This window comes from Mytilus californianus, unplaced genomic scaffold (genome assembly GCF_021869535.1).
Source record: "Mytilus californianus isolate M0D057914Y unplaced genomic scaffold, xbMytCali1.0.p SCAF_2, whole genome shotgun sequence".
In the NCBI taxonomy this organism is placed as follows: domain Eukaryota; kingdom Metazoa; phylum Mollusca; class Bivalvia; order Mytilida; family Mytilidae; genus Mytilus; species Mytilus californianus.
Window position 1 is genome coordinate 110,358,797 of NW_026262668.1, and position 25,427 is coordinate 110,384,223.

Consider the following 25,427-nt stretch of genomic DNA (forward strand, 5'->3'; position numbering starts at 1 on the left):
TTCCACTGTCTGAAGACTGGTTTTGCATGCATTCAATGAATGTTCGCATTTCAAGCAGACGTGATTGTGTATTAAAAAAACACTTTTCCCCAATACAAGACTGGAGAAGTTTAAGTGACTATAATTCTCATGTGACCCTTGCTAGTGTAAACAGTATGCTTAGGTTGCCCTTTTCCTAAAAAATTCGGAGATTATACCTTTTTTTATTCTTTGATGAGTTTTGAATAGTTCTACTTTAATTTTAAAAGCAAGACTTCATCTTTTTTCTTAACAATGTCATGATCTCATAAATGCATAAAATATGCAAAATAAACACTGCCAGAGGTCAGCAACTGAAAGCATTAAGAAATGCATCTAGTTTGACCATCCAAATGCATCGTTGTCATTCTTAAGTTGCCTGCACGATAGTAACCAGTTCTGAATGCAAGGTTTTAAATAGTGAACTCATGTTCCTGAAAATGTGTTAACTTGCAACAGTAGACGAGAAATGACTAAATGGCTTAGCACTGATGCGTGTGTATTATATATTTACACTTAGATCTTGATATGACAGTTTACTATTTTGCTCGCAGACATCAAAAAAAAATAATAATAGCGACAAAGAATGACTGTTAAACTTCATTAGCAAATGAAATGCATATTCATGACGAGAACATGATAATGTGATATGATCAGAATATTAACCCTGATTTGTATTGAACCTACAAGCTGAATCTGATTCGTAACGTGCTTTTAACAAGACACATTATTCTGACGCCGAGTCGACTAGTCATTACTCTTACTCCTAAAAGGCACATGCCTAGCGGACAAGCAGCAAAGACGTATATTCAAGTGTTTGGTTTGATGCCACCGGGGTTTGAACTCGCAACCTCCCGCACTCGAGGGTATATCCGAAATATTTATCGAATATTGTATTGATGATTTCTCCTTTTTTTTACTTTTGGTGTTGTACAGTTTTAAGACACTAGTTTCATTATTTTGAGAGTATTGTAATGTTTTTTTATAATGAATCATGCCTTCGTAAGAATGGTCGTTAAATTGTAATATTTTATGGACCTTATATAAATATATATATTAAGAAAATATTTACTTACAGCAACCTCGACCATAGAATACTTTACATATGAGATAACATTTCAAGAGATAGCCCAGGAATGTCGGAATGAAGGTGGTGTTCCTGTGTTTAAACAAGATTCAACATTTAACCTCATTTCTGATACCAGTGACATTCCTGTGGGCCAGGAGTTCTGGGTTGGCGATATTTTGTATACTGACTGGATCTATCCTTTAGGTATGTTAACATGATTTATCAATTTTGATAGACTCTTATCATATAGGAATCCATAATTATAAGCAATTTCTAGTTTTTATGTTCCACAGTTATAGATTCTTATATGCATTTATACAATTTTACCTTCCCTTAGTGTTAACTCTGAACTCGAGCGTTCCTATCCAAGAAAAACTAGAGCGTTCCTGACCAAGATAAACTCGATCGTTCACGACCAAGATAAACTCGATCGTTCCCGACCAAGATAAACTCGATCGTTCCTAAACATGATAAACTCGAGCGTTACACATCAAGATAAACTCAAGCGTTACAGATCAAGATATTCTCGGGCTTTCCCGACAAATATATAAACTCGAGCGTTCCCGACCAAGATAAACTCGAGCGTTCCCGACTAAGGTACACTCGAGCGTTACAAATCAAGATAACCTCGAGCGTTCCCAACCATGATAAAGTCGAGCGTTACAGATCAAGATATACTCGGGCGTTCCCGACAAATATATAAACTCGAGCGTTCCCGACCAAGATAAACTCGAGCGTTCCCGACTAAGGTACACTCGAGCGTTACAAATCAAGATAACCTCGAGCGTTCCCAACCAAGATAAAGTCGAGCGTTACAGATCAAGATAACAACATAACTTTATCATGGAGCTTTATTGATTAAGATAAACTCCGAACTCTGCAATCAAGTTCTTGTAACCAAGATAAACTTCGCACTCTGCAATCAAGCTTTTGTAACCAAGATAAACTCAGTACTCTGCATCAAATTGTTCCCGACTTATATATAAACTCAGAAATTCGCACAAAGCGCAACAAATTTCGTACGTTTTAGTTACATTTACTTAAAAGTACGTAAGTTTTATTTAAAGTCGGCACATATATACAAAACAAAACGTAACATGAGCGCAAGAAGCTCTTACAACCGACTATATTAAACATCAGCATACATACACTTTACCATCAACAGCATAAAAGTATGCAGTATAAAAAAGCAAAGACAAAAGAGCACAAATAATATCATAAGAAAAATAAATAGCATAGCATATAAATTAAGCCATCAGAAACCAAAAATGAGGTAAGCAAGAAAATATAATCAACTATTTATATGCGGCAGCACTGAATGGAATTTGCACGAATTACAATTACTTTTTTCCTCAAGACTATTTATATTATTAAACTGGTCAAATGAGGTCATGTCTCGTGCCTCATTTGGAAGTGAGAACCACACTCGTTCTACCTCAAACCTGAATGATTTCTACCCGTACAATTTAGTTCGGGGTCGGGGTACCTCTGCAGTTTTTGCATATCTGAAATTATAAGAATTATTTTTTATAACTACAACCAAATCTTCAATAAACATGTTTAACGTCGCCAGTGGGCACATTCTGCATGTGCCTGTTCCAGTTCAGGATCCTGTAATTTAGTGGTTGTCGTTTGTTGCTGTATATGTATCATATTTGTTTTTCGTTTATTTTTTTGAACATAAATCAGGTCATGAATTTTCTCGTGTGAATTGTTTTACATTTGTCATTTCGAAGCCTTTTATAGCTTGCTTTATATAATATGAGTTTTGCTTATTGTTGAAGGCCGTACGGTGACCTATAGTTGCTAACTTCAACGTCTTTTTGTCTCTGGGTGGGGAGTTGTCATACCGCAGCTTCTTATCTTCATATAGGACATAAACTAGTTTCATAACCTATGTAAACACTATATAAAAATGAGGAGGTGTGATATGATTGCCAATGAGACAGCTATCCACTAGAGAGCACAGCAAGATGATGTTAACAACTATATGTCAGTGTACAACCTTCAACAATGAGCAAAACCGATACCTTATAGCTATAAAAGACTTTTATGTCTATGTCGATTTCACAGTGATATATTTATGCGCGATACACATGAATGTAATTCTGTGGTTCCATGAAACTTGAAATTAAAAACATAAAATAAAAAATGATTTAGGTTGAGAATTAGGATTACACAGATTTTTTCAAGAGGTTATTGGTGTTCAAACTGTGTAGCTGAATCAAAACTTTACATAAAGGTCCTTCTTATTAAGTTTGTGAGTTAAGCGACTCAGTTATTGAAACCTCTATGCAACTGCGTTTTATTCTGTAGTTTATCATCAAAAATGGCGTACGTTTACATTTGATTTGATTAAATTATGGTCACAGTAAGATACATTTAATATGTTTATCATTTCATATAACCGTACTTGTTCGTGTAACTAACATGTCCTTAAAAATCTGATGAGAGATGTCCTCGTTATATTACGCGCAAAATCATTTAACTAGGACAAGACATTATAAAATCAAAGTACTGAAGTACTGAACACCGGATGACCGCAAGTTCTTGTGGATGGTCACAAGCACTTGTCTCAGAAAAAAAAATTACATCTCTATACCTGAAAGTGAGGTTAATGTAGAGATATAAAAATCCGAGACAAGTTCGTGCGTGGATGATAAATAAATGACAGGGAATTCAACCTCACCGTAATAACTATTATATTGTAGTGATCAGATCAGTATATACTCTGGTTTGTTGTTATATATTATATTGATATTTGTATATTACAGTTACATGTATATATAATTTTCATCCATTTGTATATCATTCTATTCTACTATATTAATAATAGTGCAGTGCAAGTGCATGGTGTACACTCTTCTGTAATAATTTTTCCCGCAAAACGTTCAATCCCCCATGCAGAGTTATCGGTCCTTGAGAGAGAGGGAGAGTTATCGGTCCTTGAGAGAGAGAGAGCAAGGACCGATAACTCTGCATGGGAGATTGCAAACGTTCTTGAGATATTCTTCCGCATTTTTTTTCTGTACGTGTGCATATATATTAATGATTTTTTACTTATATATATATATATATAACAAAACATTTTCATATTATTAATTTATGTTCTAAAAAAAATATTTTATGAGTATTCATTGGATAATGAATTTATAACAAGCGATACGGAATGTTATTTTGCACTCGATGATGATCAGTTACCAGTCAAATACGAAAGTTACGTAATGGAAATCTCTCTGGCAACAATACATCGGAATGCCCTCACGGTCATCGCGATGTAAAATCCAATAAAATTAACCACTTTACCGTGTCAAAACATTGTGCATATGAAATACTTCTGTGACCAACAAAATGTAACTCTATTTTAGATATATTAATTTTGAAATATACTGAGTGCAAACATAAATGCAACCCCTAAGTGAAAAACCTTTCCTCGTACTTTTTAACAGTTATATTTCTTGATAAATATATTTTTTGGAAATGTAAACTATAATTGTTTACTTACATCTGCATAGTTTACCCTTTCCTCAGTGCTTCGTTTTGGCGGTTAGTTCGGCCTTATGTGTTCTTAAGAATCTTTTGTTTGTAGATATTTTGCTGATTTCTACAAATGTGCACGCAGAACATCTTTAGCATTTTCAGAGCTTTCTGAATTTGAGATCCTGCAACGTTCACAACTTCAATATAGCAACAAGAAATTGGCAGATTGTAACAACAATGAACCCCAAATGATAAAGTTTTCCAGAAAGTGGCACAGTTTAACAAACATCATTTTCATTTTGTACACAGCGACCATATGTTGAAGAAAATTTGTTACCTTTGCTTTTAACAACTGTAAAACATATCGCAATTTTTGGAACTGATTTCATTCGATGCCACGCCATACTGTTCAAGTTACGTGTAGAACTATTTTGTATTGTTATTCTTAAAAGGGTCAGAGAAGGGCTTAGGATATAACTCGTTGCATTTCTATTGACTCCGTTTATAAATATAAATCTGACCAGAAGCCGACTATGAAACGACATTGCTTGGTTAATGTCATAGTTTAGAATATACATGTAAAATATTTGTTTTATAATTTTAACTTTTAGATTGTGTACGAAAGTCTTCAATATACGATAACAGCCAAACACCAAAAATCACAAATAAAATATCGGATTGTTATCAACATTGTTTTGAATATCCAGTCTTTGCAATTCAGGTATGTAAATCCACACAATATGAAACAATAAAAAAACTTGAATTCTCTTTCTCTTTATTTTCAAGTGTTATTGAATTGGACTGTTATTCCAACTTGAAGGCCTTTGAACAACTCGATTTTAAGAGAACATCAGCTAAAGCACTGTTCCTTTGATAAATGGCAAATTGATTTCATCTTTGATGCAGTTATAAGAAAAATGGTTAAAACACTTTTAAAAAATTGTTCTCTCATAAACATAGGCTTATTTAAAGGTTACATCACAGATAAAGCTTAAAAGTTAGAAACTATCTTCCATTAGCTGTTTTATTTACTTTTTTTACTTTTTGATGAAGATTATAATAATACTGTTGGAGGGGCGGATCCAGCAATTTTTAAAAGGGGGGTCCAACCCAGGATAAAGGAGGGGTTCCAACCATATGTCCCCATTCAAAAGCATAAAAGCATTGATCGTCAAAAAAAGGGGGGTTCCAACCCCCGGAACCACCCCCTGCCCCTGGTTTAGCCACTGTGTTGGTATATTAAATCGTTATGTCAGGTATTTTTTGGAATGATATTGATAGCTTTTATGATCGGAAATAAGAATAATTAAAGTTCTCCAGGCCCCCCCCTGGATCAGCCTATGCATTTATGTATGACATATACTCCAAAGTACAGCAGCTAATATTAGAGTGTAGGACACTCAATTTCAATGTAATCATGTTTTAAAGTACTTTGAGCTTGCTTTCAGTAACTACAATCATTCCTTGATTTGGTATGAATAAGTATTGTTTTCCTTGTACCCAAGCTTTCATTGTCTATTATACCACACAAGCTTTCATCGTCTATTATACCTGTATTATCGAGTCTATTTCTCTGTACTGAGTTTTATTGTACGTTTTCTATTTTACTAAGTTGAAATTAAAAAAGAATGGTTTAATGTAAAAAAAAAACAAGTTAAGTCCGTCTTATGTTCTCACGTACCTGTATAGAAAACTTGGAAATTTTTTTTTTGTGGTTTCATTTTTTTTCTTGTAGTATAAAATGTGTCAATAACACCAAGACAAAATTAATGGCAGATCTTTGATAGCCTCTCTTAAATTTATTTACCACTTTTCCAGACATAGGGGGAGTTCGATCATGACATATTGCATAGACACCAGTTCTGTCTAATGGTAAAAGGTGTGTGTGTGTGTGTGTGTGTGTGACCTCTAGAAATCTTGTTTTGTTTAGTTGGGTTACTGTCTCATTGACGTATATACCACACATCTCACAATGAACAATGGCAAATTCCCCCAAAATGACGAAATACATTATGATACCACTGAAGAGGTTCTTGACTTGGGACAGGCAAATTAGTATATTATTGGATTGAAATAGTTTTATTTTATTGATTTCAATCCTCTTCCTTTCAATAATACGAGTAAAAGAAAAGTTCTTAACTCTAAATAACGACACAAAAAAACTCAAGAAGAAACAAAGCAATACTAAACAATGTTATACTGTGTCAAATAATTTTCGCAATTACACAAGCGAGTTAAAAGTTTTTTTAACATGTTGATATGAAACAATGTCATACTTTATTTTTATAAAGATGATAGCTAAGTCATAAAAACAACTGAAAGCACGGTCGTGAGCAATACACAGAACTAACTGCACCTGATTAGTATAGAAAAACAAACGAAACAATTTAAGTCTTACTTCCAAAAAACCAGACAAATATCATATTTTCACAATACATCTGTATATTTCTGATAAAAAGTAAAAGTTTACCAAAATCATATCTAATTTTCTGATGTAAAAACCTTTTTAAAAGTGATGAACTTATTACGTTCAATTTAATCTGAGACGGTGACTGCAAAAACATACATATATATCGAAACAACTGAGAAATGATAAGAAGGAGCCAACGGAACATTACCACCAAGGAAAGGAAAATTTAACAATAAGAAAAGAAAAAAAATGTCCCGTTTGGCATAAGGTAGATATAACAGTAGCAGAAAGGGTGAAATTTTCACAAATAAAAGGCTGCATGATATGTTCAATTATAATGACTGACATCCTTCAGTGAAGGGATATTTTTTTATATCAAATCTTAAGGCCAGTATAAGCTTTAGAACACAAAACATAACGATAGATTTTATTTATGAGAAGTGCATTACAAATCAAGAAAAAAATGTGACAGAAATATTTCTTCCGATGTGTTTGATCAAGTTTTGTTGTATATAGGAATGTTCGTTAATGTACTTTTTAAAATATTACAGCTAGGTTATTGTGTGTGCTTAGAATCATATCAGAAGATCTCTGTTCAGATTCAAAGTGAATGTACAGACGAATGTGACGATATTGGTCTTTGTGGTGGAGGTGGTTCAACCAGCCAAAGTTATGTTTCTGTGTATAACATTGCATCAGGTAAAATAAGTTTTTACTTTACCCAAATTCATACATAGCAAAAAGGAAATGTAAGAAACTAGATCCAGCAATCTTTTCGTATTATATTTTCAAAAAAGTGACTTATCACATTTATTACATAACAAATGTACGTATTCTTACATGGATTTTTTCTATCAAAACTGTTATGTTTTCATTTCGCGGGCTCTAGAAAACCCATGGCGATGCGTATGAAAGCCAAAATTTATTAAATTGTCAGCGGCAAAGTTCGAATATAAACATGCATATCGGTTTTCATAATTGTAAATGACACGTATTTGACCTCAAATCTATATAAATTGCATTATTGGATTAACTAGATAAAGTGCATTTGTTATATAAATGTATTGAGAAAACAGAAAGAAAAATCAGTCAGGAACTATATCTAACAACCGCTGGAAGAACGTTAGCTTGTTACTCCATGAAATGATATCCAAGCGCAAATACATTCATAATTTTGTCGCTTAAAGAAACACAAAGATTACAAAAGAATGTCAAGTATCAAGCTATTTTCTGCTATTACTGTTTATGCCTCTTTTATAGATATAACCAATCATAACATCCGTGTAGTCTATGACACCTCCATAGGAACATCGTCGTATGTGGAATGCTTGACTGCTAGGTGCCAGTTGAACGAATACATTGCTATGGATTGTAATTCTGGACCTACAAAAGTAGCATTATGCGGTAAGGAACATAATCTCCCTTGAGTAATCTCCCTTGAGTGAAGGGATTAGTTCTATTAGTTTTAGTACATTTTTCATTGCTGTTAACAAGGCTTATTCTTTAGAATGGGATATTAAATATATCGCATATATTTATGGGTCATAAGACTAATGGTATTCTTTAGGGACCATATATAACTAGTCGTTGCAAGCATAGATGGTTTGCTTCAAACAATTTTTCTACATAATTTGCTTATTTAATAAGATATTCTCACAGGCTTCAAATAATGGACATGATTTATATGTCACAGCACTCATTTCATATTTATGAATTAAAGTCTCCATCATACAGGAATCATATATTGGAATTCTCTACCAAATGAAACTAACACAATAGATTTCGTGCGTCCGAAATAACCCAACGAGTGTGTTAAAATGTTGATACTTTTTTTTAAAGATCATAATATGGTATATCGAAATGTGTATATGCTGTAGATTTGTTTATAACCCGGGTATGTTAATGTTGTTGTGTGAAGGCTATAGTGAAGATCATTGCTAACTGCATGCCCTAATCTCTTAGAATAAAGTATTCATTGACTTATTATCGACAATATTATTATTAACTGTTAAACACAATTTAATCGTCATGTGTAGTACTGATGACAATGTTATGTTGATATTAAATACGGCCAGTGTGTATTACAGAGAAAAATGTATTGTATACCAGTCCAATACAGGATGCGTCACATCCGATTAAGTCTGTTTCACATATTACCAAATTGATTCTGAAGTGAACGACACCATTTAAAAAAAAGAAAACGACGGGAATCCTGAATTAAACCACAACGATAAAGCACGATACATCTGGTAGTCCGTCAGTGTCATTTATATTTTGCTTTGCTATCAACAAATGATTTTGTCATGACACATTATTGTAGCGTGAAGCAAATTGTCACATTTCCCATCCGTCTCTACAACACACTCGACTATGTTCCTCACAAACCACTAAAATCTCACCAATAGATGATCTCATATACCAGGGTTATGAGACACTGACACAGTCTTAACCAGTCGCTGCTTGTAGGTGGAACCTTGTAAAGTGAAACAGATATCTATTGGAAAGAGCAGACAACGAAAAAATGAGAACAGAATGCTAAAAATTCAAACAAAAATATTTAGACAAACAAAAGTTTTACACTAGTCATTTTGGGGCCCTTTATAGCTTACTGTTCGGTGTGAGCCAAGGCTCCGTGTTGAAGGCCGTACTTTGACCTATAATTGTTAACTTTTTATACATTGTGACTTGGATGGAGAGTTGCCTCATTGGCACTCATACCACATCTTCTTATTTATTAAGCATACCATATCTATTAAGGAAATCATTTGTGTATTTAAACATCATCATCTTACTCACTATTTAAAATTGTATTTTACACTGGATACTGTCTTTTGAGTTAAAAAAATACTTATGTTCGAGTTTCATTTATTAATTCCCAGAAGGTTTGAAAAAAATTTACTTCAAACTGAACCTTCATGTTGACGCTGACGACGGAATTTAGGATCGTAATGTCTGGCTTTAGTGACAAAATTTCGTAGGCTCGACAAAAATCCCTGTAAAACCGATTTACCTTCGCTGGTTTCCCATATAACTATGTTAAATGAGGTTAAAATATGTTGAACCCAAGAATTTGTTTATGTAATTTTCAAATACATTTGATGCAGTTCTTACCGTTTTATAGGCACTGAATGTTGCTAAAAGGATGTCCCGATATAATATTCTTTTATTTCATTTCCGCATGAAATTATTTGTTTGCATTTCAGTTATACTTGATCTAGCTATTCAATTTGGCCTTCTTGTATAAAGTATTTCATTATGTCGGGCCTTTTATATCTGACTATACGGCATGGGTTTGACTCTTTCATGAAGTCCGTACAGTGACATATAGTTGCTAACATCTACGTTATTTGAAATCTAGTGGATAGTTCTCAATCGCAAGCATACCACATCTCCTTGTTTTTATACAGTATACGTTTCAAGCAGATTACTATGATCACACTTATTGTTAATATATATTCATTTAGCAATCCCTTGTTATCATTCTGGTGTCGTATCGTTCAGTGCCGACAGTCCTTTATTATATACTAAAATCTCGGATTATAAATAAGGCATTGGCATCGCACAAATCAAAATTACAATGTTCGTGACAAATGAAGCACAACTAAAGTTAGTACACTTACAGAGCACTTGAAAAAATGAAGTACAACTAAAGCTAATACACGTATAGAGCACGTGATAAATGAAGCACAACTAAAGCTAGTACACTTACAGAGCACGTGACAAACGAAGCACAACTAAAGCTAGTACACTTACAGAGCACGTGACAAATGAGGCACAACTCAAGCTAGTACACTTACAGAGCACTCGACAAATGGAGCTCAATTAAAGCTAGTACACTTACATAGCACGTGACAAATGAAGCACAACTAAAGCTAGTACGCTCACAGAGCAAATACTTTCAGCAACTACAAGGCGAGAGAAAAGTCAGTATTATGGTTGAAACAGACTTGTAACGAATATTTCCTATTATATGTTGTGTTATGTTTTATTTATTCTTATGTTTTTGGCTCTGAATCTTTTCCAGATACTGGTGATGTTACAGATGTAGTGACATACAACAATGGATTAATATCCTGTTCTCAAAAGGTTGGATCCTATTTATCTGTTTATCAGTGTCATAACTCAACCTCCCGCATAGCATGGATTGGGCCTTTTAGATTTACTTTTACTCCTTATGGTGAGCATTATAATAACGGTCAAACAAATGTGTGAAAAGAAGAATCATCTCGAGTCTTCATAACCTTGAACAGCCACATTCCCTGTTTAATTTTACATTTTACTAATGGTGTCATATAAAGAAAACTTTCCTTGTTTGAAATTTGAGCGCTCTTTTTGTAATATTAATAGAAACAGGTTCAGTTTACACAATTTTTTGTCCGTTTTTCTAACTTTGAAATGACGGTTTTTTGTTGTTATATCTGTTGTAAAAATTGCATATCGTGGAAAATTGGTTACAAAAATGCAAATTAATGTCTTTTTTTTCAGGTCATATGACTTAAAGCCATTTGTAAATTGTTTACAAACTCTCGGGGGGTCACATCAATACTAAATTTCCCCACATTTTTCATATAATTTAGATTTTAAAAATGTATACCTTTTCATTTATTGCGTAGGTAAAAATGTAACCTTTTCCCATACTGGTTGGGATTCGTGAGGTGTGGTGTGTTGCAAAAGTGGAATACGAAAGTGTCAAATTCCTTATGTAATATGTTAACTTATGGCGAGACTTTCGGCTGTGAAAAAAAATACAGGGCTTTTCATATAACAAGCAATGAGAACTTTATTGATCTTATCATATATTACTGATAGTTTTCCCCACCTATTCGAATATTTGCAAGCTGAAAATTGTGACCTATACGAGCGGCACGTCCTATTACCTTGTATATAGGAAGTGGCCAACCCCCTCCTCCGAGAAAGAACAAACTATAGAATTTACAACTGGTAGTTACTTTAAACGCAGGCCTGAACTTTGATAAATATCAGAATTACATGAACTTCGTTGACGACTGTTGTCTAACCTGTACATTATTCTAATAGCTTTTACATCGTTAAGATTGGTCAGGACTTTTTTTTATCAGTCCAGTACTTCTGCCTCGGCTTGGGTTTTTTAAATGTTCATAGAACATGACGAAGTATTATCTAAATTATTCATTCATTCGTTCATGTCTTTAATTCCTCATAAATGAGACCCAAGCTTCTCCAACTTAAAATGTCCTCTTTTGTTAATTAACAAACATTTTACAAAATTACAATACATATGTTTCAGCAATAAATGTATAGAAAATATCGTAAACGTTAATATTTTGTCAAGCCGTGGTATTTTGTGTTTAGCTTATTATACGGTAACGGGTTTGTTCTTGGTTTAGGCCTTACGAGGACCTATAGTGGCGTACATCCTCGTCCTTTGGTCACTGGTGGATAGTTGTCCGTTGGCGACCATACCTCAACTCCTTATTTTTCGATAGAAGAGGGGCATTATGTTTGTAGTTTGTTGTCACCATAAATTGAGAATTGGTATAGTCATGATCATAATGAAGTGAACTGTTTAATATATATATATGCCAAATAAAGGTTTTGACCTAGATTTCGCGGTTCTCTGAGCAAGGAAATGTGATAATGCAATTGGGCATTGTGTGTTATGGAGACACATATTCTTGATATATCTATATACTAGTATAGACATCGTGATTTTTTTCTCAATAAATTCGAAAAATTCATTAAATGCTTATGATATTTTTAAAACTGGTTTTAAAGGTTCACCCTAGAAAAAGGCATCTTACCTTGGTGAAGAAAATTGATCTGTTTACAAATGTGTGTTGTTGAAATCAGTAGGTGAACGAGTGAACTGCAAACAAAACTGACGTAATGTTTATTCGAATTTAATTGCAAGATTGGGTGAACATAGTATAACATATAGTTTCCATGTCAACTGCATATTCTCTAACTGATAGCTATGAACCGTTTTAAATGTTCTTTCTATTGATAATGTTCTAGATGGCATGATACCAGGATTACGTATCGCTAGAGGTGCAAAATGTGTAAAAACAAACATGGGAAATGTTAACTGCATACAGACGACAGAACAGACGGACCTGCCCTTTATTTGTGCAATAGGTATATGCAATGTATTGATTCTTATCGTACTGGTATAGTACGTAATTCACAAAAATCAGCCTTGGTATTCTAATATAATAAATCGTTTTTATAAGAAAGTAATGTCCTAAACCAAACTTTTTTATTGAGATTTTCGTCAGACTCCCAATTCTTAAAAGGTATAACTTTTCTTTTATATTCTGAAAAAAGTGTTTAAAGTCTTGAGCCTCTCGTATTAAAGGTCTTCAGCATAAGATTACGTTTATAGTAACTTGCTAATATTTACAGTTACAAACTTTATATTTATTACAGGAACAAATCAACACCAGTCAACAACACCTCCCAGAAATACGAAGACGCACAATGATGGAGATTCAATGACAGGTTCGTGATTTGATATCTTTTATTAGTTATGTAAACAAAAATGTATTCCCACTTTGATTCATGCCACTGCCTGAAATGAAGATTCCAGACCTGAAATGAGAAGACTATGTTTGGAACTGCACAATTTTATATTCAACAAGACAAGAAATAGGTAGGATGAACTCATTTATCAGGAATTTTATTACACAACCTCTGTATGGGTTTAGTTGTCATGGTTATGGAACCTTCATGCACAAGATGTACCACTTGATTAAAGCTAGTTTTGGTATGATATAAAAGTAAATTTCGGAAGATAACAAAAGGCAATCAAAAACCAAGCAAAACAAGCAACACTGTGGCTAAAACAATCCAATTTTATTATATGTATGAAATTTTATTCATCATTAAATAACAAATCTAGATACAAATACTAATAAAATTATTTTCATATTATTTTAAATAATTCCAATCGACACAACAGTTTATCGTTCAACATCACGCTTGACCGATACTAGTGTCTGTTTCTCATCTCAAAAGTGAAATCTTTTTGCAGTCTCAGATATGTATATACCAGAAAAGTTGTCTGATGAGTAAATTTACTGATTTTGTCCTATTTTTTAGTATGAAATTTTGACTTGGTGTGTGATGTATGCATAGCAGGAAATGCGACGCACCTGATCTCGGCCGGTTTGGAGTTTACGCGAGTCCCTCAGCTATGGCTTCTTTTTTTTTTATCTTAATTTGTATATTTTAAATGGATTTGCAAGATTTGAACATCGGCAAACTGTTGCCTGTAACCCATATAATACAAGGAAAAATAAAGCTTTAAGCAGAAATTTTTTTTCTCAGAAAATTGAGAACTAAATCATGACTATCGATTGAAAAGGGGAGACAACTCAAAACTGTAAAGAAAGAATAACATAGCAATGTTGAAATACAGAAGATGAAAACTTTTTCTCTTCATTTGTAAAAATGAAACAAGACGCCATTGGACAAAATAAAAAAAACTTAAAAAAACAGGCAACACATCAGATGGACAGAAAAAATAACAATGCAAACATTGAAATTCAAATGGTAACACTATGATATACTTGAATAACATTAACGTGCCAATTTTGCTGCACCAGATGCGCATTACGACAGTTAATGTCTCTTTTAAGGTTGATGCTTACAAGGAAGCTATTGAACCAACATTTCCAAGTGGTGAAATGAAATGATCCCTTCGAAAATTCTAAGGACGCCATCACGAGTTGGTTGACCGTTATGGAATATCTGTTTTACAGATCACGACGAGTATGTTCCAACTGTTGTAATGACAATCTCAACCTCTTTTCCTCGAATGTGATCTACCGAATTAGACTTATCACCGGGTGTGTAATTACATGAGCAACACGATGGGTGCCGCATGTGGAGAAGGATCAGCTTACCCTTCCGGAGCAACGGAGATCACCCTCCCCCCCGTTTTTGGTGGGGTTCGTGTTGCTCAGTATCTAGTTTTCTATGTTGTGTTTTGTGTATTGCTGTTTGTCTTTTTGTCGTTTTTCGTTTTTTGGCATTGTCAGTTTGCTTTCGACTTATGAGTTTGGATATCCCTTGGTATCTTTCACCTATCATTTAAGGGACACACACTATCTGATTATCAGTTTTATATACATGTAGCTAGCATTTCTGAACATTTTTCCTTTTAAAGTTTCTGGATATAGATTCGGTGAAAAAATGATCGTCATTCAAAGGCAATGCTTCGTATAACAGTTCGTTTAATAATTTTGGTAGAATGGAAAGTAGATTGATCTTAACATTCTGAGGTTTTTTTTTATCCAATTAAGAACAGATTTTTTTCTATCCGTTATGTTTTTTTTTCAAAACATTAAACAATTACTTGCTTTAATTTATATTCTTCTATTTTAAGCCGTGGCGGCCATTTTTTGCCTGCTTAGACGAAGTCCAAAACCAACTTATAGTAAATGATGTCGGGGGGAGTGGGCGGACGTGAAAAAGTGGATACACATTTTGTGTAAACAACTCCTCCTCCTACAGTTTTCAACCCAGATCTCTGAAACTTCACAAGAAAATTGCACATATGTTCAAGTTGTTCACCTGCTATTATGGAAATGTTTGAGATTTTTTTTCTAATTTTTCCATACTTGGGAACTCATATTTTAGCAAAGCACTGGCTATTACCCGCAAAAAGAAACAATAAGAAATAATTATTGTTACTTCCGAGACTAATTGTCTAAACTGAATTTGCAGGTAACAATAATATAATTTTTATTTGCAGGTAACAATAATATAATTTTTATTGTTACCTGCAGTTTGTTGTTACCCTCAAAATATATTCAGACAGGCTCTGATCTAACAATGTTTGAGTTGCGAGCATTCTGTGAAATAAATTTAAGCAATGAAATTATGATGTAAAAATCATTAACATAGCTAAACTGTAGACGACTTTAAAATTCGTGCACCTCTCCGTAAATGTCACAATGCTTGTTCTATTACATCACAGTAAGAGCTGATTGTTTGATGACTTCGTTAACACCGACAGACATCGGGTCGACCAGTGTAATTCATTCATTAAAACAACTCGAGTGTATTCAGAATGAAACTATTTTGTGTGAGGGGACGTGTATAGATATGGATCTATATATAGCTTAATAAAGAATAGAAGAGCAAAATTAAGTAATAAGACATGAGTGGCCCGCCAGCTCTTCCTCAAATAATACAACGGTACTGATTGTGTTCACTCACTCATTATATTTGGGAATACAGTGTGTTTGTTGTCTCCCATTTCCTATATGGTTTTAGTTTATTGTAATTTTTAAAAAAAATCATGCTTCTTGGGGAGTCTTGATTGACAAATAAAAATTGTTGCTGTTGTTATAGATAAAAACGGGTGTTAAGAGTGGTACTCGCTGAAATGTGTTGGCATTAAAATGGAGACATACTGGATGTGCAGGAGTTGCCAACAAAATAAATAGCTAAAAGAATTCTAAATATGTAAAAATGTGATTTCAATTTATCATTGCTATGTTCAATAAATAATTTTCTATTGACTATTCATATAGATTTGTTCAAATATGTAAAACAACGTATACGAAGACAGTACAGAAAATCCCGATGCTACACATACAAAAAAGGACATTATTTGCAAATGTAAAAATTTAACAGGCAATAATAACTGCAGGTAACAATAAAAAATGATATTATGTTACCTGCAATTTCCGTATGAAATCGGATCCCTGTCCGGAGACACATTTCGGCAATTAGCGTCTGAAATAACAATAATTATTTCTTATTGTTACTGTTTGCGGGTTATCGTAGCTAGTGCCTTTAGCAAAACTTATGAAAGAGGGTACAAGTTTTGTGTTATCAACTCCTACTACAGTTTTCAACTCAGACTCAAAAACTTCACAGGAAGATTACACATATGTTGAAGTTGTGCACCAGCTATAATGGATTTGTTTGAGGAATTTGTTTGAGGAGTTTCTATACTTGGGAACTTAGTCTTTTTTAACAAAATGTTTGAAAGTGGGTACAAGTTTTGTGTGATTAACTCCTCCTTCAATTTTCAACATAGATCCCTGAAACTTATAGGAAGATTGCACATATGTTGAAGATGTGCACCTGCTATTATGGAATTTTTTGAGGATTTTTCTCCCAGACTTAAGAACTTGGTCATTTTTTAAATATTTAAATGTTCTTTATATAGCATTCTCCATTGTTTAAGAAACATTCTGCACAACCCAGCCGTTTGAGTCTTTGATCTCTTCTCGTTGTTTTGCATGGACAGAATATACAAACTTTAGTGATTAATACCAAAATAATCATTCAGGTCAGCTTTGGTTGAAATTTGAATCGGTCATTTCAGAGAAGGGAATTTAAATTGCAGGTTGACAATGAAAGAAAATACTCTTAATTTGTCATATGAGTGGGTCTAATTGGGGTCTAGGCGTGAAGCGGGATTAGCCGATTTTTGTAAGCGTGACACGTGAAAGTCAAATTATTTTCCTTGAATACGGGAAATAAAGTCGGGCGGGACACGTGAAATTACCTAAAAATGAGCCGGGAATCCGGGAAAGTCATCATTTTATTAAGCGTGAATCAAAATTTGTTGTCAAAAAATGAAAAAAAAGGATGTGGATTGACTGCTAATGAGACAGATGTCCACCAAAGTTCAAATGAAGTGGATGTAAAGCCCCATCACACTAGACCAAGACCATGAATAAGGAGTTGACCTCATACTTGAGTGATTTACTAACTAAAATAGATAAGATTGCGGTGAGATCGTGGTATGGTTGGCTTGAATATTCATTAATTTATTTCATACTTTTCACGTTGATACTGCGATCTTGCTATGATCCTGATAAGATCCTGCTACGATTTCGCTACGACAGTAACACGTTCAATAGTTACTATCTTGTCACGCTCTTGCTGCGTCTAATAAGACCTTACCACGACTTACACGATCTCTGAACGCTTCTTCCAAAACCTTCCCGAACGCATTACGATTTCAATACGTGTCTACTACGATCGAAAAACGACTCCACTTCGTTGTCACTACGCTCTTCGTCCCTATAAATATCTTGACTTTCCCATTGTACACATCAGTTTCCTGGAGATAACTTTCCACTAAAGGTATTAAAACACTTAGAGATCGGGGTGCTAAATAAAAAGCAGAGGTCTCAAAAAAAATATGCAATTTTGAAATTTCCAATTTGCAAATTAGGAAATACTAGTATAACACAATTCTCGTGGCTAGCACGTAACTTAGAATCGTAGTGATGTGGACAAGGACGACAAGGGCAAAGTAGCAGCGCATTATTGTCTTCCTCATCGTAGAATAATCGAATCAATCAATATTGTAGAAGCGTAATTAAGACCTATAGTGAAATCGGGATAGTCGCAGTGAAATCTTATAGGCCTATCTAAGGTTGCAGCGAAATATTTTCCATTGGCTACCCCGATTACACCACGTTTCCAATACGATGCTTCTACGCCCATCCCGATCTAACTACGTCCTCACTACGACTGACTTCATACGGTTCTACTTCAACTAGTTTTGACCATGACTACACTACGAATATTTTGAGCATATTCAAAGCTCCACGATCATGAAGACTTGGAATGTCCTTATTACGACCTTACCACGATCTTACTTTGACTTTCAAAATTTTATAATTTCTGAGATCGTAGTGGGATCGTGGTCCTAGTGTGATTGGGATATAAGTAATTTTTGTTTGTTGATCATATCAAATGTATTCCGTTTTTTCTCAATATAATCTTATGACAGTCAGGGGCGTAGCTGCCGTTATGCACTTTAGGCACGTACCTATACACATATTTTTTTCACAAATATTTTTTTTATATACAAAAAAAAAACAACATTATCTGTAGATACATGTGAACTCGGTAAAACTCTTTAATTATCAAATGTCATTTGTACACTAGTATATCATCCTTAGTATATTGAGTATTGGATAGAATGTCATTATATTCCACCTTATATAAACTAAAAACTAGGGGGATCTTTGGTTCAGATTATTTCATTTCTATCAACAAATACTTGAATTAGCCTCATCATGCTCAAAACCCTGCCTTTTTTTATATACATGATTTATTTTTTATTAATTGTTGTTGACTTTCAACTAGCTTTCCACATGGTCCTTATCCGACCTACAATAAAATCCTTGCCGAAGTTAGGCGTTCGTTTGTTTATGCATAAACTAATGTATAATTACGCAGTCACGTCCGGTCAGAATGGGGACGTTAAATCTGATGCCGCTAGTGTAGAGAGAATGCCACGCTCTCTACACGTTAAGCAACTTGCAACAACTCTTTGAGGGGTTCGTAGGTGGTCAACTTAAAGGCAAAATCTATGTTCCTATCCAAGAAAACCACATTTTCTATGCATTGCATTTCTAAAATTCCAGATCATCATCCTCGACGATCAGGACCTAGGTAAATTTGTTTTTGTCCTGAACAATCATGAACTATTTGCCATTTTTAGCAATTAATCAATCAATCAATCAATCAACTAGCTTTCAGCAACTTCGAGTACTCTCAAATCTACCCTAGACCTGCTGGGTGCAATCAGCGGTCCCAGATCCCCTGCCGCAATTTTTACCCACAGTTTATTGGACATGTAGTTACGCTTCTCACAGTCCTGGCGCCCAGAGTACCACCCACCTTTGGCGAGTCACTGACAAACTTTTTGTATCATTGCTAAATTTGTGACACCAGTAAGCCATTTATCGGCTCCCTGATATATTGCCAATGGTAATACAAGTGTGATATACCGACAGGAGGGCTCTTGCAAGGCGACCTCTTATAGAAAAAAAAAATATAAGCGGGAAATGGGAAACTAAAAAAATGATAAGCGGGATACGGGAATCTGATAAAACAATAAGCGGGATCCGAGATTAGACCCCCCACCCCCCACCCAATGAGACCCCCATATGACAGCTAGACATTTGACCTAATACCAATACAAAACTTAGCTTACAATTGCTTGAAATCAAGTTTGTCACTGTCGCATCATATTGGAACAACAAATCTAAATAGTTTAACTTTTCAATTAAAGTTTTGTCTTTTATATATTTTCAGGAATTATAGTTGGGTGTGTTTTGGGAGTGACTTTTGTATTTGTAACTGTCATTGTAGTTGTTATTTGGAGAAAGTAAGTATTTTAATCAACTTACCTTTTTTTTATATATTACAGAAAAAATTAATTAAGAAGTCTAAGAAGTAATTGTTCATGTAATTTTCTTAAGGCACATGGATGTATTAGTTTGCCTTTTGTTCGTTTTCGAGAACAGAGTAAGAAAAACATCAATAGAAATGAAAATCTTCTATCCACTAATGCAATTAGCTTGTGTCTCCTCTTACTTTAATTTCATGATTATTGACAACTTAAGAAGGCACATGTGTGTCCCTAATTTTTATTTCATTGCTATTGTTTGGACAAATTATAATGACAGGTGTTTGTCCACTTACTTTTATTTCATTAACTATTATGTAGATAGATCTTTATTCTCATTACCTAAATAAAATAGTTACAGAGATGAAAATATAAACAAAATACAACATATTTTGCATGTGTGAAATATACATAAATAAATGTAATTTAACCAGGAGGACAGACTTTCACTGATATATAGTTTATAAATCTACACAATTTTTCTAGTAAGACAATATTGACTGTAGTGAATACATTTTTAAATTTAAGAATATTAACATTTGTACAACAATAGTGTGGTAAATATTTATATCGTTCTTTTTTGAAAAAAGGACAAGACATTACATAATGGAATTCATCGCCGATGTCAGTAGATTCACAAAGATGGCATAGTCTCTCGGGTCTTTGAACATTTTGCCATCTCCCTGTCTCCACTGGCAAACGGTGATTGCCACATCTAAATTTACATAGTTTCAGTGCATTATTTAACGATAAAATTGAAATATGATTTTCAAATTTAAGTTCTGTTTTGAATAATTTATAACATAGACCTTTTGATGATTGATTTACATTTGCTAGCCATTCTTGTCTAAACTGATCTTTTAACTTTTGTTCAATGCTTAATACAATCCATTTTTTTGAGATACAATCTTGATTTTGCCATATGTTTGACATTCCACAATTATCAAAAATACTTTTGATACATAACAACCATTTGTTTTCAATTCCATACTTATTAAAATTAATATATATCAACTTATATAACATTGACGAAATCTTGTTATCAAGTGTGTTATCAAGAAGGTTACACCAAAATTTTATCATCCGTAATTTAACATATAAAGAAATAGGATATCTTCCCAATTCCCCGTAAACCATAAAATTTGGAGTCGATCTTTTTAACCGTAAAACATGTTTACAAAAACTCAAATGTACCCTTTCCAAAATGTCAAGATTTTCGTATCCCCAGATTTCGGCCCCATATAAAAGTATAGGTAAAACAGCTTTATCAAACATATCGAGCTGGCATTCTATAGATAGATGGTTAGATCTACACTTCTTAATAACACAATACATAGCTCTAGTAGCTTGATCTTTAAGATATTTTCTAGTTGCAAAAAAAGAAGCATTTCTAGAGAATATAACACCAAGGTATTTATAGTTCTTAACAATTTCTATCTCTTCGTTATTAATATAAAACTTCATATTATTCTGTGGTCTACCTTTTGAAAATATCATTACCTTTGTCTTGTTAACATTAATTTTAAGTTTCCACTTTTCACAATATTGAGAAAAACTATTTAAAAGTAATTGCAAATCTGTGCTTGTCTCAGCGAGTAAAATCGAATCGTCAGCATACAATAAGACAAATATCTTAAAATAAATATCCAGTTCATCTTCTATATCAGAAGTAATTGAATGTATACCTTTTAAATCACTTTTTTCTAAAAATCCATGAAGATCATTTAAATATAAAGAAAATAATAAAGGAGAAAGACTTTCTCCTTGGCGGACTCCAATATCACTTACAAACATGTCAGATGCTTCATTATTATGTACAACTCTTGATTTAACATCTTTATACAAATTTTCTACAATTCTAAGAAATTTACCAGTTATCTTATTTAAAACAAGCTTATACAAAAGTGAGTTTCTTTGAACAAAGTCGAAGGCTTTTTCAAAGTCAACGAATACACAATGTAATTTTTTTCGTTTGACACATAGCAACTCGAAGAGTGCATATAATGAAAAAATATGATCGTTGGTAGAGTAGCCCTGTCGGAAGCCTGCTTGGTTTTCGTTCAAGATATTTAGTTCATCAACAAATTCCCCCAATCTATCATTAAGAATAGATGTAAAAATCTTACCGAGGCATGACAATAAAGTAATAGGCCTATAATTTTTTGCTTCTAATTGACATCCTTTGTTCTTGAACACTGGTATTATGTTTCCAATAAGCCAGGCCTCCGGCAGAATACCCGTATCAAAAATAAGATTAAACAATTTAGAATATACATCAATCATACTGTCAAGAGAATTTGCAACATATTCATTGATTATTTTATCTTCACCTGGCGATTTGTTGTTTTTCGCCTTTTTAATAGCTTTAATAATTTCGTCATGTGTAATTCATTCAGTGTCTCATTTACATGATTTGAGTTCAAATCATTATCGATGACAAACTCGTCTTCAAACTTGTTTTCATTCAATTCTTTAAAAAAATCAAATACAGTTTCAATAGATATATTGCTTTTTTCTCGTTGTCTACCTCTGTTAAAAAGTTTCCAAAATTCTTTGGGATTTTTGGATTTTATTTTTTTCATATTATCACTTATTTTTTTATTATACTTCTTAATGTTTTCATCCATTACACTTTTATAGTAATATTCACAGTGTCGTAATCGTTCTTTAAATAAATTTGACCCATAATGTTTATACATTCTGTGTGCCTTTCTCAGTTCATTCTTTGCCTTTTTACAATCAAAATTATACCATTGTTTATTATGCTTTCTATTACAATTCAGCATATTTCTATTAAAATTATGTGTACCAAATGTTGCTTTTGCAGAATCAATTAAAATATCAGTAATATTTGTAACTGCGTCTGTCCTATAATTTCATTTCTTTTGTTTGGACAGCTTTGGAAGGCACATGTTTTCCCTAACTTATTATTTGACATTTTATAGGAAGACAAATGTTTGTACTCTTTAACCTTTATTTCATGACTATTGTGTGTTTGTCCTTTTTTTGTTCATCACTATTGTTTGGACAACTGAACACTTTTTGGACAAATTAGGAAGGCACAGGTTTGTCCCTTAAATGTTATATCATTGACTATTGCGCGTTTGTCCTCTTATTTTATTTCCGTTTGTTAAACTTAGGAAGGCAAATGTTTTCCCTAACTTTTATTTCAGAACTTTTGTACTGACAACTTAGAAAGGCACTTGTATATCCCTTTTTGTTTCATGCACTGTGATTAAAATCATTTCATGACTATTATGTGTGTGTGTCCTCATAACTACTATTTCATGACTCTTGTTTGGACGATTTAGGAGGCCTCTTCGAAGATTTCGTTAAATTTAACAAGTATTATACAAAATCCATTCAACACCGAATAAATCGAATAAATACAGCTACTTAATGCATTTTGTAATAAAAGTTTTCCATTTAGATAAGCTTTACATGTACATATTTTTTCTTTTAGAAAACAAAAAGCTAGAAAAGATAGGTTAGAAATAGACAATTTAGAGGTCATCAATACCACACCGAACGAATATGAAATAACAAGAAGGGACAGCAGAGTATATGATCACATATATGCACAGTCAACAGATGTTTACCATCCATATCTTGAAATAAGGGACGGTTCAGTTTCTGGATATAATGGTCAGAATAGACAATTTACTTCCACGCAGGAATCAAATGTTCAGCCAGTCAATTTACCCAACGATATCAAACAAACAGTTAATACGAATGATATAAATATCTCAACAGTAAATTTAGGAACAAACGGATACATAGAACCAGCTAGAACTCCAAACGTTGGAAGGAAGTTGCCTGACATTCCGTTGGACCAGCGTTGACAATAACAGTTTGGTCTCAAGTATATACAATAAGCGGTTTAATTACCAGATAAATCACCATAGGTTTGTTGTACAGTGCCAATATGGTTTTAACTCTTATCTTCATCAAGATTGTTACCGATGATTTTTATTGCTTTTATGTGAAAGCGTTGCAGTAAATTCGTATTTTGTCACTCAACATTTGATCCCGAACTGTTTCTTCTATACGTGTACACAACTTGGTAAATATGGATCGTCAGCTGAAGATGTGACAATAAAATTATGTTAGAAAGATGATGATATCATTGAATTTAGTGACGTTTTATATTTCAATCAACGTAAGCTATGTAAAACTGGTAAATTAGGGATTTTGTGACCACGAATTACTTAAAACCTTTACTAAATTCTTTCATAGATATAGAGATTTGTTTTTGAAGTTTGGCTGTAACTACAGAAAACTTACTACAAACGGGATAGTGCATCTTAATTTTTACGGTGATGTTGTTTACCGAGCCCGTAAATTTAGATACGATTCGGGTAAACTTAACGAACCTTTAAATAAACTTCTACCAATTCAACACTACTATTAGACATTTGAATATTCTTTTTTATCGATATAAATATTGATTTTGTTATCAATAAATTAAAACCCAACTAAATATTATTGTTTTTTACATATGTACAGTCATGGTCCTACAAAATTTATTACAAACAACATATCACATCCTAATTTTTACGGTGACGTTGTTTATAGATCCGTGTAAACTTATGGATCCTTTAAATACACTTATTCTGAAAGGTTATCAATTTAACACTGTAACAATTTCTTTGAATATTGTTTTTATCGGTACTAACATTGATTGTTTTATCAATAAATTAAAGCATAACTACATATCATTGTTATACAGCTATGAACATTTGCGGTCCTAGCTTTCAGTAACTGCTAGTAAGTACTCTAAGATCTTTACTTTGTGTCTTAAGTCCTTTTGATAGTTGTTTTTGTGTGTTTTTTCATACGCCTGTTTACGGGACGTATTATGGTATACTGTCTGTCTGTCTGTCTGTCTGTCTGTCTGTCTGTCTGTCTGTCTGTCTGTCTGTCTGTCCGTCCGTCCGTCCGTCCGTCTGTCTGTCTGTCTGTCTGTCCGTCCGTCAACATGTCGGACAATAACATAAAAACGCTTTAAACAATTTGCATGAAACTCTGGTGAATTGTTTATATCTATTGACGTAAGCTCCTTTTCGATTTTTATAAATTTAGATTTTATGTTTCCGAGTTATTGGGTTTTATTCATTAAAAAAGGGGGATTTTCCAGTTTTCGGACAATTAATCAAAAATGCTTTGAGCAGTCTTCATAAAACTTTGGTGAATTGTTTTTATCTATTGACGTAAGCTCCCTTTCGATTTTTATAAATGTTAGATTTTACGTAAACGACGTCATCGAACAATGGGTTCTTATTGTTAAAATAAGCATAGCG

At 33.4% G+C, this 25,427-nt stretch overlaps 2 protein-coding genes across 8 annotated transcripts in view; one reads left to right on the forward strand and one right to left on the reverse strand.

The window, feature by feature from the left end:
- LOC127728592 (uncharacterized) overlaps positions 1-24,840 on the forward strand; it is a 37,431-nt gene extending 12,591 nt beyond the window's left edge. The window contains exons 2-10 of one of the 2 annotated variants that reach the window (XM_052236117.1): positions 1,097-1,291; positions 5,179-5,288; positions 7,529-7,676; positions 8,238-8,381; positions 11,002-11,154; positions 12,972-13,091; positions 13,383-13,454; positions 20,034-20,106; positions 23,591-24,840. In XM_052236117.1, the coding sequence (XP_052092077.1) occupies positions 1,097-1,291; positions 5,179-5,288; positions 7,529-7,676; positions 8,238-8,381; positions 11,002-11,154; positions 12,972-13,091; positions 13,383-13,454; positions 20,034-20,106; positions 23,591-23,969 (1,394 nt within the window). In that variant the 3' untranslated portion in view covers positions 23,970-24,840. Of the gene's footprint in view, positions 1-1,096; positions 1,292-5,178; positions 5,289-7,528; positions 7,677-8,237; positions 8,382-11,001; positions 11,155-12,971; positions 13,093-13,382; positions 13,455-20,033; positions 20,107-23,590 lie in introns of those variants that run through there. The other variant, XM_052236118.1, reaches the window with a different exon arrangement.
- Positions 1-25,427, reverse strand: part of LOC127728572 (uncharacterized) — an 879,051-nt gene that overhangs the window by 138,783 nt on the left and 714,841 nt on the right. The window lies entirely within an intron of this gene.